General features: G+C 36.7%; 1 protein-coding gene and 1 non-coding gene across 2 annotated transcripts; both read right to left on the bottom strand.

Annotated features, from left to right (window-relative positions):
- Positions 1-1,933: 1,933 nt before the first annotated feature.
- LOC112730243 (uncharacterized) lies at positions 1,934-2,932 on the bottom strand. The gene has a single exon (XM_025780340.1). It carries the CDS (start codon positions 2,930-2,932, stop codon positions 1,934-1,936), a length of 999 nt encoding a protein of 332 aa, XP_025636125.1.
- A 10,967-nt stretch (positions 2,933-13,899) lies between these two features.
- Positions 13,900-14,007, bottom strand: LOC112731361 (small nucleolar RNA R71). The gene has a single exon (XR_003167142.1). It is a non-coding gene; the product is annotated as a small nucleolar RNA R71 (small nucleolar RNA).
- Positions 14,008-17,972: the final 3,965 nt, after the last annotated feature.

Below are 17,972 nucleotides of genomic sequence, written 5' to 3'. Positions count from 1 at the left end.
CTCCTTCAGCGTGTGGGTGTACTTGAACGTCTCTGCCAATATCGGCTCGCAATCCAACGACTTCGACTACACATGTTGCATTGAAACAATATGATTAAGATGATGCCTAGCAGAAGATATGTAAGAGAATATAACTTAGTTATTAACAAAATTAAAGACACTACATACTAGCCCGGCCTTAGTCTTCATGAAGGTCGCTGAGTGATGCATCCGCATCTTTAGTTATTTTTCCTTTAGAATTTTATTCAATAAGCTGATAATTCTTGTTAGAAAAGAAATGATTTCATGATTTAATGAACATTACTTTGAGCAGGGGCGAAGCTAGACAATATTTATCAGGGGGCCAATATTTTTTTTAGTTTTTTATTTTAACAAAAAAAATATATATATAATTTTAGTTAAAAATAACAACTAAAACTTAAAATTTACTTTTTATAAAATAACTGAACATATTGTATATTAAAATAATTAAACACAAATATCTCAAAATTAATTTTAAATATTGTAAATATAGGTTGTTACATACTTATTTTTAGAATCTTCAAATACTATTCAATTCCTTTTTAGACATTTCCTGCAAAATTATTAAAAAAATGTATTATGCCTCAACCTTCATGTAAATAATTTAAATCACAACCATAACTTATGCAATAAAAAAATTAGTAACAATATTATTAGAGCTGAAATAAATTAAAATTTGCAACTTACATAGACAATTGAGCTCAACATTTTTTTCTTGATTCAAAGTCATCTATTATTGAATCTGCACTGAAAGTAGCTGCAATTTCTTTCTCAATGTAAATGACTAAATTATCTGCAAGAAATTCGTCTTTTATTTTACTCCGAAGCCTTGTTTTAACAATTTTTATTCCGAAAAAGCTCTTTCTATTGTTGCTGTAGATACTGGAAGAGTCAAGACATTATGACCAAATGATAAGTTCTTGATTTTCCTGTTTCTTTCAATCTTTGACATAACTCAGAAAGTGTCCCAACATCTTTTAGATGATTCGGTATATCAAATGCATAATGTTGCAATTGAGCATTCAAAAGAATCCTTTCATGATCAGAAAAAACTGAAGGATAAAACTTTTCAGCTAACTTGCATATATTCTGAATATTAAACAACTTAAAATTGTCTTTAGGGTCCAAAGTAGTACTTATAGTCAAAAGCTCCATGGTTTCCTCATTGAATCTACTATTTAACTCTTGAATTTGAGAGTCAATTGCTGCCAAAAACACATTTACTCGATAATGATGCTCGATTGTTATCTTTTGTTGATGAGATCGACCTCTTCCAACCGTGTATTGTGTACTCATATCAGGGATGTCAATTTCATGTTTCTCACAAAATTTCTTAACAATCTCAAGTAAATTGCACCAACCATTATCCCTCAATTTTTGAAGAAGTAGTTTTGATGTGGAAACAACATGCATTGCATTTAAAATATCTTGAGATTTTTATTGTAATGCTTGGCACAAAATATTAGTAATCCCATAATTTCCTTCATCAAATGTAACAAAAAAGTAAATTCAAACGAGGATAGCACTTTGTTGACACCATAAGCCTCACCTCTTTGAGCAGAAGTTGTACCATCATCAATAGTGTTGTTAAGAACGGTATGAGTAGCTGCAAACATTCTTATCAAGCTACAAACATAATGAAAGTGAGAACTCCATCTTGTATCTCCAACTCTTTGTATAGTGCCCATTTGATTTGCACCTTGACCTGTTTCTAGCTCATCATTGGCAATCAATTTTGCATTTTTAATTTCTTGAGCTTCTTGTAGTTGATCATGTAGTTTGCAAGATGCACCAATAATATTTACAATAGCAGTCAATTGTGTGAAAACTCATGAATTTGAAGTACTTCCCTTGAAATAGCTACCAGTGCTAACTGCAATCTATGAGCAAAATAATGTACATAATATGCTGGTCAGCAATCATTGAGAAATAAAGCTTGTAAACCATTCCATTTCCCTCTCATATTGCTAGCACCATCATACCCCTGACCTCGAATATTTTCAATTTGGAGATTATAAATAGAAAGCACAAACACCAACTCTTTTTTCAAAGTCAAGGCACTAGTATCACTAACATGTACAAGATCAAAGAAGCGTTCACGAACAAAACCATCCACATTAAAAAATCTCAAAACAATAGCCATTTGCTCTTTTTTAGATTCATCACAAGCTTCATCAATGATAATACAAAATTTGGCATCTCCAATATCCTTTCTAATTGAGTTTCTTACCATTGTAACAAGAACATGTATAATTTCTTTCTGAACATCACTTGAAGTATATTTAGCAAATCTAGGAGCATTTTCCAAAATAAGCTTTTGAACACTACTATTGTAAGAATCCAAAAACTTTAACAATTCAATAAAGTTACCTCGATTACCTGAACTCGAGCTTTCATCATGGTCTCTATAAGCGCAACCTTGAAAAGTCAACCATCTAATACAATCAATAGATGCTCCAAGTCTACGTCGATTATTCTCAATTTTCTCTGATGTTTGTCGTTTCATAAGTGTATCAACATGTTGTGATTGCTTCATCAAATCATCACATGATTTCGTTGCCCTATGATGGAACGAATTGGGGCCTTTGCCAATGTGATTCAAAAGAGGACAATCTTTTCCATTATTTACCTTCTTCCAATTCCTGAAGCCATCTTCAATTAAAGCATTTGAACCTGTGTTGATTGAAGATTCTATAGCAAATAGGTAGCATGGTAAACAATATACATCATCATCTTCAATAGAATACTCTAACCATGAAGGGTATAATTCAAACCAAGAAGCTTGAAAATGACGACGACGACTTGTATCACTCGAGAATGGATACTTATCAAGTATTGGTTGATTTGGTCCAGCTTTAAGATAAGCTCGACGAATTTCATCTCTTTTAGTTGGATAAAACTTCCAAATCATTGGTCGAATTCCTGGATCTCATACCAAATGACATACTTCCATTTGTTCAGGATTAAGTCATGGACGCTTTGACTTTTAACTATCTTGTTGAGGAGCTAAAGTATTCATGTTTGATGCCTCAAGTATTGAATAGGTTGGTGTTGATGTAACAATATTAGAAACATTTTCACTCTTCTGGCTAGTCTTTTTTAAAAAAGTATCTATTATTTTCATCTTGCTCATGATTCAACTAAATTCCTACATTTAAGAATTTACATAGATAATAAGATAAACATTATGCAACTTAACTAAACTCAATTTATTTTATTTTTTGCAAATCAATAATATCAATGTCACAAATAATTAATAATGAAAAAATAAAAACAATACAAGGATAACATTATAATTATATGATTTTCATCTTCAATTTTTTTTTAAAAACCTAAATTATTATTATAATATTATAAACTAGATAAATAAATAAATAAATATATAAATTTTTCATAAAAACAAATAAAAAAATAACTTACAAAAGAAAGAAAAATGAAAGATGATAATGGAAGACCAAAGACTACTTGCTATCTTCTAAGTTATAATGATAATGGAAATATGGAGTGATGTTTTGTTTTCTGAATGAAAGAAGAGGAAAGAATGGAAGAAGTGATTTGTTGACTTCTTGTTACTGCCTTTTCAGATTCTTCACTTCTAATATGGATTAGGGTTTTCTTTTTTTTTTAACTAAGCATATGACCCACTATCCATAGCCCAAATAACACACTACTTTTTAACCCATTTCTTGAATGGAATTATGGACAGCATATATTTTCCAAAGGGGGGAGGCCTACTTTTTTTAGGGGGGAGGACACTCTTTGATTTTTTTTATTATTTTTGTAAACAAAATTTTTGGGGGGAGGGGGGGAGGGGGCACTGCCTCCCTTGGAACATACGAAGCTTCGCCCCTGACTTTGAGTTAGTTTGAATTCAATTGTTATAGGAGAATTAGCAAAGATCAAAGAGGAAGAAAAGGTTAGGAATCATCCTAAACAAGAGGCACAAGAAGGAGAATCAAATAGAGAGCTCTCTGGACCAAACAGAGAGCTCCCTGGACAAGAATTGGTGCAAAGAGCCGTACGTTGCATGTGGATACCTAGCCGTGCAACGTGAGAAGAGAAATAGAAAGGAATTGCACCATGGGAGACCATCCGTGCAACGTGGGACACCTAACAGTGCAACATGAGAAGAAAACAGAGAGCTAATTGATGCCAAAAGCTAGTCATGCAACGTGAGTCTCTGTGCGTGCAATGTGAAGGAGATATGATGTGATGAATTATCACCGGCTTAGAATTTCTCAATAGAAAAAGAACTTCGTTGTAAGCATAGTTCCAAACCAACTAATAATTCTCAATCAAAGTTTAATATTGGTTGTCACAAGTACAAACCCCAATAAAAACCGAGAGTATTTAAACCTCGGGTCGTCTCACAAGGAATTGCAATGAAATGCTCATTTATTGGCTATGAATGAACAAGGGAGTTTGATTTGGTAATTGACAAGAAAAGTAAATAACAAGAAAGTAAATGACAATTAACTAATAAAGGGAATGAAAAGAACTCTTGGCTAAGGCATGAAAATTGAGATCACCATCCTTGTCTACAAATCATATATTGACAATTATGAGAGACCAAACCCATCAAGTCTACTTCTATGCTTGAAGTAAGTCAAATAGGCTTGATCAACATCAACCCATAAGTCTTAACCTAGCTACTAATTGACTTAGTAGTAGGCTAGTGTCAATGGGTATTAAATTGACCAACAAGGGACCCAAATCACCAATCCAATTAGACCCAATGACTCAAGGTCACTCAATTCCTTTAGCCTAGGCCAAGAGTGTAGAAAACTACTCTATAACTAGTAAAAACATTTTATCAAATACCTAGAGTGCAATAAAGTAAACATCACAAATTGCAAGAATTAATGAAACCCATAACTAACACAAACAAGAAATCAACAATAGCAATTAAGATGAACATAAAAAGACATGAAAACATAAAATTGCATTAAAAGAAAATAAAAATCCAACAAGGGTTCATGAAAGTAAAAATGGCAAAATAAGGAAATTAACAAGGAAAGCTAAGATTAAGACAATAGAACAATAAAATATAAAGAGAGTTGAACTAAAAACAGGAATCAAAACTTGGATTTAAGGAAATTTGACCTAAACTACCCTAAATTCTAGAGAGAAGGGAGAGATTCTATCTCTAGAATTCTAACCTAAAATATGATGAAAAGTAAACTATGACTACTCCCCCCTTCCCTTCCAATTCCTGGGTTCAAAAGCATAAAAAGTGAGTTGAATTTGGGCCTCCTTGAGCTCAGAAATCACCCCCAGCTTATTGCCTTTAATGAGGTCACGCGCTGCTTATCACGCGTACGCCTGGGTAACGCGTACGCGTCATTAGAAACTTTCCTTCCCACACGTACACGTGGGCCACGTACACGCGTCTCTGGTAGATTTCCTTCCCACGCGCACGCGTGGGCCACGTACATGCGTCGCTGGCAGATTACCAAAATCTCATTTCTTCATGAATTCTCCATTTTTGCATGCTTTTTCTTCATTTCTTCAACCTAATCTTTGCCTTTTAAACCTGAAATCACTTAACAAACATATCAAGGCATCGAATGGAATTAAAGTGAATTAAAATTAGCAAATTAAGAGCCTAAAAAGCATGTTTTTAACCATTAAGCACAATTAGGAGAATTTCATGAAACCATGCTATTTCATTGAATAAATGTGAGATAAGTTGATAAAATCCCCTAAATTCAACACAATATAAATCACAAAATTGGGGTTTATCAAGCTAACAGAGGGTGATTCTCCAACGAATTCCATGCGTACAATGTGGGAGGTGTGTGCGTGCAACGTGAAGTATGAAACAGAGGCTAACAGTCCCAAGACTAGGCCACACGTTGCACGCATGAGGCCATACATTCCACGCACTAAATGGGACACTCCCAGGGGCCTTAATTCATTCACCAAGTCCTCTAATTCTTCAAACACTTAAGTGATTAACTCAAGGTTTAACCTAAATCCATGAATTCTAGCATTGATTGAGGATCATGAGGAGAAAGATCTAAAGCTTGACTTGAGAAGGAAAATATTAATTAGTTAGATTTGATTCTGATTTAAAATGATTTTGAATTAGTTTTGAATTTGGGAATTTTTTTTTCAGGGTTAGTATAAAAAGAAAAGGTGTCATATACGTGAGTCTCTTTTTCGCCAGTTTTTACAATTCATAATTCTATGTTTTCTTTTGAAGCATGAGTCACTAATCTCCTTAGTTAAGGTTAAGAGAACTATTGATTCCTATGGACTAATGTTATAGCTTTTCTACTTTGAGTAATGCAATGATGTTTTCTTAAGAAAAAGTTTTTGTTCTTCATCTAAAAGATTTGAATGTGTTGAAAAATAATTCTCTTTTGACTTGAATTCTCTTAATATCTTAAAAAGGTTAATTAATTGAATTAAGCTTGAAAACTTCTTCCCATGATTCTTAGGTTTTGAACTTGGACTTGATAAGTGACATCGAATTAACCAAGTTTGGTTTTTGAGAATTGTGTGATTTTTAAATCAATGAACGTTCTTAACCTCTTGTCACAATTGATTAATCAAGAAATTGATAACTGATTAGGATTAGAAAAATTGAATTACCAAAGAATTGGAGTTTAATTATTTATGATTTGCTATAAGTACATCTTTGCATAATCAAGGTGGAGAGTGAAAAGCATTTTTCTGGAAGTCTCAACATCTCTGAACCCTTAACTTTCTTAATCATATTGTTTTCTTACTATATTGCTTTTGTTAAATTCCCTGTTTTTATTCTAAGTGTTCTTGAGATTCTAAGTTTTTAATTGTCTGACTAGAATAATTAATTGACTATTGCTTGCTTAATCTGTTAATCTTCGTAGGAACAATAACCTACTCCCGTGGTATTACTTGAGATGATTCGGTGCACTTGCCGATAGTTTGTGGTTTGTAAAATTCAAATCAAGTTTTGGTGCCGTTGCTAGGAATTAATTGAGATTAACAACAACCCAATTAATTGATTACCTAGATTAGACCCTTTCTTTTCTTGTTATTTATTTTTTTAGTTATCTCACTGGGGATTCTCTTCACTTTGATGTGGGAAATCCCAATTTTTTTGTTTTTTGTGTGTTTGTTTGTGTAGAACAACAGGGATAAAGACACTCTTCACTATGATCCTAAAATTGAAAGAACTCTTTGGCGACAATAAAAACAAGCTAGAGACCAAAGAGTTAAAGAAGAGTGTGAAGAAAAAATTGAAGAAGAGTCTGAATTCAATATGGAAACTAACAACAACAATGTTATTGCCCCTAATGTCCTAAATGACCAACAAGTTAGGAGGACTCTTGGATCCTTCACTACTCCAAGTCTTGGGTATCGTGGCAGTAGCATTGTCACTCCTACTGCGAATGCTAATAACTTTGAGTCGAAGTCCGAACTCATCACTTTGGTGCAACAAAATTGTCAATTTGGTGGAAGTCCTCAAGAGGATCCTAACCGACATATCTCTAATTTTCTTCAAATTTGTGACACAGTCAAGACTAATAGAGTCCCTACTGAGATTTAACGGCTGTTGTTGTTCCCGTTTTCTCTAAGGGACTGGGCTAAAAAATGGTTTGAAACTCAACCCAAGGAGAGTATAGCAACCTGGGAGGATTTAATGAGCAAGTTCCTGACCAAATTTTTTCCACCTCAAAGGTTGACAAAGTTGAGAACGGATATCAGACGTTCAAACAACTAGACGGAAAGTTTTTTTATGAAGCCTGGAGAGGTACAAGGAGATGTTGAGGAAGTGTCCTCCGGACATATTTTCTGATTGGGTGCAACTCTAGATTTTCTATGATAGGATTATCCTTGCTTCAAGGATCTCATTGGATAACCCAGCTAGAGGATCTCTACACATGAAGAAGACCACTGATGAAGCTTTGGAGTTGATAGAGATGGTGGCTAACAATCAGTATCTATATTCCTCTGAGAGAACCATGAGGAAGGGAGTGATGGAGTTTGATGCATTAGATACTCTTCTAGCACAGAATAAAGACATGTCTCAATAGATCAATGCTATTACTCAACAACTTGAGAACATGCAAGTCTCCGTAGTGAATATACAAGATGCTTCTTATGATATGAGTGGAGGAATTTCTCAAGGTGAAGGATGTAAGTTTGGCCAATCCTCTCTAGAGCAAGTGAATTATATGGAAAATTTTTCTAAGCCACCCAATAATGACCCTTTCTCTAAGACCTACAACCCTAGATGGAGAAATCACCCAAACTTTAGGTGGAGAAATCAAGGTCAGAGGCAAAATAACTTCAACAACAATCCTCACCAAAACAATTTCAACAACCATTACCAACCACCACAACCAGCCCAAATCCCTCAAAAGCCTTCCCATATGTAAATTAACTTAGAAAAACTCTCACAACACACCTCTACTTTTGTCCAAACTACTCAAAATTTCATGCATGAAACCAAGGCCTATATTCGAAACGTAGAAGTCCAAATGGGTCAATTGGCCAAGCAAATTGCTAAGAAACTAACCAATACATTCTCCAATGACACAATTCCAAATTCAAGAGAAGAATGCAAGGTTATAAGTTTGAGAAGTGGCAAAGTAGTGGGTAAGGAGACCACAAGCAATGACAAGTCAGAGGAAGAGGCAATAAAGAATGACATTTCTCAAGGGGAACACGTGCCTAACAATTTCCCTGCACCTTCACCTCAAGCTTCTAAAGAGCCACAATTTAAGAAGATCAAGGTGCTAGAGTACAAGCCTCGTATTCCCTATCCTCAAAGGATCCGAAAGGAAATCAAGGACAAGTAATTATCTAAGTTCTTGGAGGTCTTTAGAAAGCTTCAAATCAATATTTCTTTTGTTGAGGCCTTAGAGCAAATGCCTTTTTATACCAAGTTCATGAAAGAGTTGTTGGCAGAGCAGAGGAATTGGAAAGAAGATGTAACAGTGGTGCTTACCAAGGAGTGTAGTGTTATAATTCAAAAGAATTTGCCTCAAAAGTTGAAAGATCCTGGGAGTTTTTTTATCCCTTGCACCATTGGTGAGGTTACCATTGAAAGAGCTCTATGTGATCTTGGGGCTAGCATCAATTTAATGCCACTATCTTTGATGAGAAAGTTTCAAATTGATGAAGTAAAATCCACTAGAATTTCTCTACAACTTGCTTACCATTCCATTAAGTTTCCAATTGGCATTGTTGAGAACTTGCTAGTTAAGGTGAAAACCTTTATATTTCCTGCTGATTTTGTTATCTTGGACATGGAGGAAGATGCCAATGCTTCCATTATTTTAGGAAGACCTTTTCTTGCCACTAGGAGGGCCTTGATTGATATGCCAAAAGGAGAATTGACATTGAGAGTTAATAATGAACAAATTGTACTCAATGTGTTCAAGGTCATGCAACATCTTAGTGATTTAGAAGATTGCATGAAAATTGATTTGATAGATCCTTTGGTGTGAGAAGCACTAGATGAGGAGGTGCTCAATGATTCACTAGAGCCCCCTGTTGAGGATGGTGTGGCTGAGATTGATAATTTTCCACCACCCAAAGAAGCCATACACATTCCTAATAAGGAGGAGGGGCCACCCAAGCTTGATTTAAAGCCCCTGCTACCTTCTCTAAAATATGCTTTTCTAATAAGAAAATTCAGCATCAATTACACAAAATTCAGCATTCTATTGCAGTGTTCAGCAAAATATCAGTTAATAAATTCAAACATTCAAACTACAAACCCAAGAATTACAATAGTATGCTTAATTACCTATGAACCAAGAAAAATTCTAATTTTACTCTAAATCAACCTAACAACAAAAAGTAGTTTAACTAAATTAAATTACTAACCAAGAATTAAAATCTAATTATTCCTAATGAATTTAAAACAAGAAGATTAACAGGAAATTTTACAAAACCTAAAATGAAGCACAAAGCAAGATATTAGGGGAGAGATGGAGGTTGCGGCAATGACACTGCAGCTGGTGGCAGCAAAGTGAGGTCACTGATGAGTGGATAATTTATACGCTTTTTGGTATTGTTTTTAGTATGTTTTTAGTGAGTTTTTATTATGTTTTTATTAGTTTTTAATTAAAAATTACTTTTCTGGACTTTACTATGAGTTTGTGTATTTTTCTGTGATTTCAGGTATTTTCTGGCTGAAATTGAGGGACCTGAGCGAAAATCTGATTCAGAGGCTGAAAACGGACTGCAGATGCTGTTGGATTCTGACCTCCCTGTACTCGAAGTGGATTTTCTGGAGCTACAGAAGCCCAATTAGCGCGCTCTCAATTGCGTTGGAAATTATACATCCTGGGCTTTCCAGAAATATATAATGGTTCATACTTTGCTCGAGATTTGATGGCCCAAACAGGCGTTCCAAGTCAGATCAAGAATTCTGGCGTTTAACGCCAGAACTGGCACAAAAGCTGGCGTTTAACTCCAAGAAAAGTCTCTATACATGGAAGTTTCAATGCTCAGCCTAGGCACACACCAGGTGGGCCCGGAAGAAGATTTCTGCATTAATTACCTATTTCTGTAACCCTAGGCTACTAGTTTTCTATAAATAGGACCTTTTGCTATTGTATTTTCAGACTTTGATAGACCTTTTCACGTTTGGGGGCTGGCCTCACGGCCATGCCTAGACCCTCTTGTTCTTATGTATTTTCAACGGTGGAATTTCTACACACCATAGATTAAGGTGTGGAGCTCTGTTGTTCTTCATGAATTAATACAAGTACTATTGTTTTTCTATTCAACTCAAGTCTATTTCTTCTCCAAGATATTCATTCGCACCCAAGAACATGGTAAATGTGATGATTATGTGACACTCATCACCATTCTCACCTATGAACGCGTGCCTGACAACCACTTCCGTTCTACATGCAAACAAGCTTGAATGCGTATCTCTTGGGTTTCTAATCTGAGATTGGAACCTTCGTGGTATAGGCTAGAATTATTGGTGGCCATTCCTGAGATTCGGAACGTCTAAACCTTGTCTGTGGTATTCTGAGTAGGATCTGGGAAGGGATGACTGTGACGAGCTTCAAACTCGCGAGTGTTGGGCATGTGACAGACGCAAAAGGATCAATGGATCCTATTCCAACATGATCGAGAACCGACAGATGATTAGCCATGCGGTGACAGCGTGCGTAGAATATTTTCACTGAGAGGACGGGAAGTAGCCATTGACAACGGTGATGCCCAACATAAAGCTTGCCATGGAAAGGAGTATGAATGATTGGAGGAAGGCAATAGGGAAGCAGAGGTTCAAGAGGAACAAAGAATCTTCATACGCTTATCTGAAATTCCTACCAATGAATTACATAAGTATATCTATCTTTATCTTATTTTATGTTTTATTCATATTTTAATTATCAATCCTCCATAACCACTTGAATCCGCCTGACTGAGATTTACAAGATGACCATAGCTTGCTTCAAGCTGACAATCTCCGTGGGATCGACCCTTACTCACGTAAGGTTTATTACTTGGATGACCCAGTGCACTTGCTGGTTAGTTGTGCAGAATTGTGACAAAGTGTGATTCACGTTTGAGAGCTCCAAGTCCTTTGGCGCCATTGTTGATGATCATAATTTCGTACACCAAGTTTTTGGCGCCGTTGCCAGGGATTGTTCGAGTTTGGACAACTGACGGTTCATCTTGTTGCTTAGATTAGGTAATTTTATTTTTACTTTTTATTTTCGAAAAATTTTTTTAAAATACAAAAAAAATTTCTATTTTGTTCTTCAGAGTTTTTAAGAATGAATTCTAGAGTTTCATGATGATCTGTTGAAGTCTGGCTGGCTGTGAAGCCATGTCTAATCTTATTGGACCGAGGTTTCAACTTATCATCACAAGAGCTTGTTGATTTCTATCAATTTTGCTGTTGTTAGCAATGATCTGCTAAAGCTTGGCTGGCTATTGGTCATGTCTAGTGTTTTGGACCAGAGCTTTCATTGAAAGCTTGGCTGGCTAGTAAGCCATGTCTAATTCCTGGACCGGAGTCTTAGACTAGCATTGCAATGATTCCTGGAACTCTTATTAAAAATTTTGAATCCCTTTATTTTCTTTTCCACTCAATTTTCGAAAAATCACAAAAAAAAATTTATAAAACCATAAAAATAAAAAATATTTTATGTTTCTTGTTTGAGTCTAGTATCAATTTTTAAGTTTGGTGTCAATTGCATGTCTTTATTCTTCTTGCATTTTTTTTGAATATGTGCATTATGTTCTTCATTGATCTTCAAGTTGTTCTTGATGATTTCCTTGCTCTGATCTTTAAATTCTCTTGTTTTGTGTCTTTTGTTGTTTCTTATATGCATTTTCAAGTTGTTATTGTCCTTAGTATACAAAATTTCTAAGTTGGTGTCTTGCATGCATTATCTATTTGATCTTAGTTTTATTTTGGTTGTTTCTCATTATTGAAAAATCCAAAAACTTTTTTTAAAAAATGATGTCTTTTCAAGTCAATAATACAGAGAATTGAAGACCAGAACATTCAGCAGAGGAATCAAACAGAAAAAGCTGGGCGTTCAAAATGCCCAATGAAGAAGGAAAACCCTGGCTGGGCGTTAAACGCCCAAAAAGGTAGGATTTTGGGCGTTAAACGCCAGAATGGATGCCATTCTGGGCGTTTAACGCCAGGATGACACTAGAGGGAAGATTTTGTTTTTAATTCAAAATTTTTCAAATCTTCATAATTTTTCAAAATCAAATCTTTTTCAAATCATATCTTTTCAATCATATCCTTTCAAAATCAATTTCTTTCCATTTTTTATATTTTATTACTGTTTTCAAAAATCCTTGCTACAATTAAAAATTTAATTCAAAATTTTCTAGTTGTTACTTGCCTGTTAAGAAAGGATCAAAAGTTTTAATTCTAGAATCATATCTTCTAATTTCTTATTAGTCAAGTAATCAACTTTAATTTTAAAACTTTCTCTTTTTAATTTGATTTTCAATCATATCTTCTCAATCATATCTTTTCAATCACATCTTTTTCAAAATTAATTTTCAATCATATCTTTTTAATTTCTAATTTCAAAATCTTTTTCAAAATCACTTAATTTCTTTCCCAATTTTAGTTTTCAAAAATCATCAATCAAATTTTTAAAATTTCTTTTAATTATTTCAAAATCTTTTACTTTAATTTCGAAAATTCTTCCCCTCTTCTCACATCCTTCTATTTAAGGACTAACACTCCTCTACTATCAACAATTCGAACTCTATCCCTCTTGATAAGTTCGAATTCTTCTCTTTCTACGTTTTCCTTCTATTCTTCTTTCTCTCTGATACCTCAAGGAATCTCTATACTGTAACATAGAGGATTCCATACTTTCTTGTTCTCTTCTCTTTCATATGAGCAGGAGCAAGGACAAAAGCATTCTTGTTGAGGCTGATCCTGAACCTGAAAGGACCTTGAAGCGAAAGCTAAGAGAAGCTAAAGTACAACTCTCTGTAGAGGACCTAACAGAGCTTTTCAAACAAGAAGAAGCCATGGCAGCTGAAAACAACAACAATGCCAACAATGCAAGGAAGGTGCTTGGTGACTTTACTGCACCTACTCCCGATTTCTATGGGAGAAGCATCTCAATCCCTGCCATTGGAGCAAACAACTTTGAGATTAAGCCTCAATTAGTTTCTCTAATGCAACAGAATTGCAAGTTTCATGGACTTCCATTGGAAGATCCTCATCAGTTCTTAGCTGAATTCTTACAAATCTGTGGCACTGTCAAGACTAATGGGGTTGATCCCGAGGTCTACAAGCTTATGCTTTTTCCCTTTGCTGTAAGAGACAGAGCTAGAACATGGTTGGATTCACAACCTAAAGAAAGCCTGAACTCTTGGGAAAAGCTAGTTAATGCCTTCTTGGCAAAGTTCTTTCCACCTCAAAAATTGAGCAAGCTTAGAGTGGAAGTCCAAACCTTTAGACAGAAGGAAGATGAATCCCTCTATGAAGCTTGGAAAAGATACAAGCAATTGATCAGACGGTGTCCTTCTGACATGCTTTCAGAATAGAGCATCATAGGTATCTTCTATGATGGTCTGTCTGAACTGTCTAAGATGTCATTGGACAGCTCTGTTGGAGGATCCCTTCATCTGAAGAAGACACCTGCAGAAGCTCAGGAACTCATTGAAATGGTTGCAAATAACCAATTCATGTACACTTCTGAAAGGAATCATGTGAATAATGGGACAAATCAGAAGAAAGGAGTTCTTGAAATTGATACTCTAAATGCCATACTAGCTCAAAACAAAATATTGACTCAACAAGTCAATATGATTTCTTAAAGCCTGTCTGGAATGCAAGTTGCACCAGGCAGTACTAAGGAAGCTTCCCCTGAAGAAGAAGCTTATGATCCTGAGAACCCTGCAATGGAAGAGGTGAATTACATGGGAGAACCCTATGGAAGCACCTATAACCCTTCATGGAGAAATCATCCAAACCTCTCATGGAAGGATCAACAGAGGCCTCAACAAGGCTTCAACAATAATAATGGTGGAAGAAATAGGTTTAGTAATGGAAAACCTTTTCCATCATCTTCTCAGCAACAGATAGAGAATTCTAAGCAGAGCTACTCTGAATTAGCAATTGTAGTCTCTGATCTAATTAAAACCACTCAAAGTTTCATGACTGAAACAAGGTCCTCCATTAGAAATTTGGAGGCACAAGTAGGTCAGCTGAGCAAGAAAGTTACTGAACTCCCTCCTAGTGCTCTTCCAAGCAATACAGAAGAGAATCCAAAAGGAGAGTGCAAGGCCATCACCATAACCCACACGGCCGAACCTGGAGAGGAGGAAGAGGCAATGATCGCCACTGAGGAAGACCTCAATAGACGTCCACTGGCCTCCATGGAGTTCCCTAATGAGGAACCATGGGAATCTGAGGCTCACACTGAGGCAATAGAGATTCCATTGAATCTACTTCTATCATTCATGAGCTCTGATGAGTATTCTTCCTCTGAAGAGGATGAAGATGTTACTGAAGAGCAAGTTGCTAAGTACCTTGGAGCAATCATGAAGCTAAATGCCAAGTTATTTGGTAATGAGACTTGGGAGGATGAACCCCCCTTGCTCATCAAAGAACTGGATGACTTGACTAGGCAGAGATTATCTCTGAAGAGACAAGATCCTGGAAAGTTCTCAATACCTTGTGCCATAGGCACCATGACCTTTGAGAAAGCTCTGTGTGACCTAGGGTCAAGCATAAACCTCATGCCTCTCTCTGTAATGGAGAAGCTAGGGATCCTTGAGGTACAAGCTGCAAGAATCTCACTGGAGATGGCAGACAATTCAAAGAAACAGGCTTATGGACTTGTAGAGGATGTCTTGGTAAAGATTGAAGACCATTATATCCCTGCTGATTTCATAATCCTAGAGACTGAAAAGTGTATGGATGAATCCATCATCCTTGGCAGACCCTTCCTAGCCACAGCAAAAGCTGTGATTGATGTTGACAGAGGAAAATTAGTCCTTCAAGTGAATAAGGACTACCTTGTGTTTAAAGCTCAAGGATATCCCTCTGTAGCCATGGAGAAGAAACATGAAAAGCTTCTCTCAATACAGAGTCAAACAGAGCCCTCACAGTCAAACTCTAAGTTTGGTGTTGGGAGGCCACAACCAAACTTTAAGTTTGGTGTTGAACCCCCACATTCAAGCTCTAAGTTTAGTGTTGGGAGGTTCCAACATTGCTCTGAACATCTGTGAGGCTCCATGAGAGCCCACTGTCAAGCTATTGACATTAAAGAAGCGCTTGTTGGGAGGCAACCCAATTTTTACTTATCTATGTTAAATTTCTATTTTCTTTTGTTAATTTATGTTTTCTATAGGTTGATGATCATGTGAAGTCACAAAAACAATTGAAAAAGCAAAAACAGAATAAAAAACAGAATTAAAAACAGGACACCCTGGAGGAGAAACTTACTGGCGTTTAAACGCCAGTAAGGGTAGCAGAATGGGCGTTAAACGCCCAGTCTGGCACCATTCTGGGCATTTAACGCCAGAAATGGGCACCAGACTGGCGTTTAACGCTAGGAATGGGCAAGAAGCTGGCGTTAAACGCCAGAAATGGGCAGCAGCCTGGCGTTTAACGCCAGGATTGGCAGAAAGGGGCATTTTTGCACACCACTTGGTGCAGGAATGAGATATCCTTGACACCTCAGGATCTGTGAACCCCACAGGATCCCCACCTACCCCACCTCTCTCTCTCTTCTTCACCCATTCACTAATCACCTCAATACCTCTTCCCCAAAAACCCCTCACCTATCAAATCCCATCATTCTCTTCACCACTCCCATCCATCCTTCATAAAACCTCACCTACCTCACCATTCAAATTCAAACCACTTTCCCTCCCAAACCCACCCATAATGGCCGAACCATACCCCCCCTCTCCACTCCTATATAAGCCCATCTTCACTCCTTCATTTTCACACAACATACACACTATTTCTCCCCCTTGGCCGAAACACTAAGCCCCCTCCATCTCCTCTATTTCTCCTTCTTCTACTCTCTTCTTTCTTCTTTTGCTCGAGGACGAGCAAACCTTCTAAGTTTGGTGTGGTAAAAGCTAAAGCTTTTTTGTTTTTCCATAACCATTAATGGCACCAAAAGGCCAGAGAAACCTCTAGAAAGAGGAAAGGGAAGGCAAAAGCTTCCACCTCCGAGTCATGGGAGATGGAGAGATTCCTCTCAAGGGTGCATCAAGACCACTTCTATAAAGTTGTGGCCAAGAAGAAGGTGATCCCCGAGGTCCCTTTTAAGCTCAAAAAGAATTAGTATCCGGAGGTCCGACATGAGATCCGAGAAAGAGGTTGGAAAATTCTCACCAACCCCATTCAACAAGTCAGAATCTTAATAGTTCAAGAGTTCTATGCCAATGCATGGATCACCAAGAACCATGATCAAAGTGTGAACCCGGACCCTAAGAATTGGCTTACAATGGTCCGAGGGAAATACTTAGACTTTAGTCCGGAAAATGTAAGGTTGGCATTCAACTTACCTATGATGCAAGGAAATGCACACCCCTACACTAGAAGGGTCAACTTTGATCAAAGGTTGGACCAAGTCCTCATAGACATCTGTGAAGAGGGCGCTCAATGGAAGAGAGATTCAAGAGGGAAGCCGGTTCAACTAAGAAGGCATGACCTCAAGCCCGTGGCTAAGGGATGGTTGGAGTTCATCCAATGCTCAATCATTCCCACTAGCAACCGGTCTGAAGTTACTATAGACTGGGCTATCATGATCCATAGCATCATGATTAGGGAGGAAGTAGAAGTTCATGAAGTTATATCCCAAGAACTCTACAAGGTGGCGGACAAGTCTTCTACTTTGGCAAGGTTAGCCTTCCCTCATCTCATTTGTCACCTCTGCAATTCAACTAGAATTGACATAGAGGAAGACATCCTCATTGATGAGGATAAGCCCATCACTAAGAAAAGGATGGAGCAAACAAGAGATCCCACTCATGGACAAGAGCATGAAGAAACTCCTCATCATGAAATCCCTGAGATGCCTCAAGGGATGCATTTTTCTCCACAAAACTATTGGGAGCAAATCAACACCCCCCTAAGAGAATTGAGTTCCAATATGGGACAACTAAGGGTGGAGCACCAAGAGCATTCAATCCTCCTCCATGAAATTAGAGAAGACCAAAGGGTTATGAGAGAGGAGCAACAAAGGCAAGGAAGAGACATTGAGGAGCTCAAGCACTCCATTATATCTTCAAGAGGAAGAACAAGCCGCCATCACTAAGGTGGACCCGTTCTTTAATCTCCTTGTTCTTTATTTTCTGTTTTTCGAAAATTATGCTTTATGTTTATTTATATTTGTGTCTTTAGTACATGATCATTAGTGTCTAAGTGTCTATGCCTTAAAGCTATGAAAATGAATCCATCACCTTTCTTAAATGAAAAATGTTTTTAATTGAAAAAGAAAAAGAAGTGCATGAATTTCGAATTTTAAAACAGTTTAATT

This window comes from Arachis hypogaea, chromosome 12 (assembly GCF_003086295.3).
Source record: "Arachis hypogaea cultivar Tifrunner chromosome 12, arahy.Tifrunner.gnm2.J5K5, whole genome shotgun sequence".
In the NCBI taxonomy this organism is placed as follows: Eukaryota; Viridiplantae; Streptophyta; class Magnoliopsida; order Fabales; family Fabaceae; genus Arachis; species Arachis hypogaea.
The sequence above is the reverse complement of the archived record's forward strand: the minus strand, read 5'-3'. Positions and strand labels throughout refer to the sequence as shown.

Excerpts from the sequence above, each read along its gene's own strand:
- LOC112730243 (XM_025780340.1), bottom strand. The coding sequence starts at position 2,932 with ATGATTTGGAAGTTTTATCCAACTAAAAGAGATGAAATTCGTCGAGCT.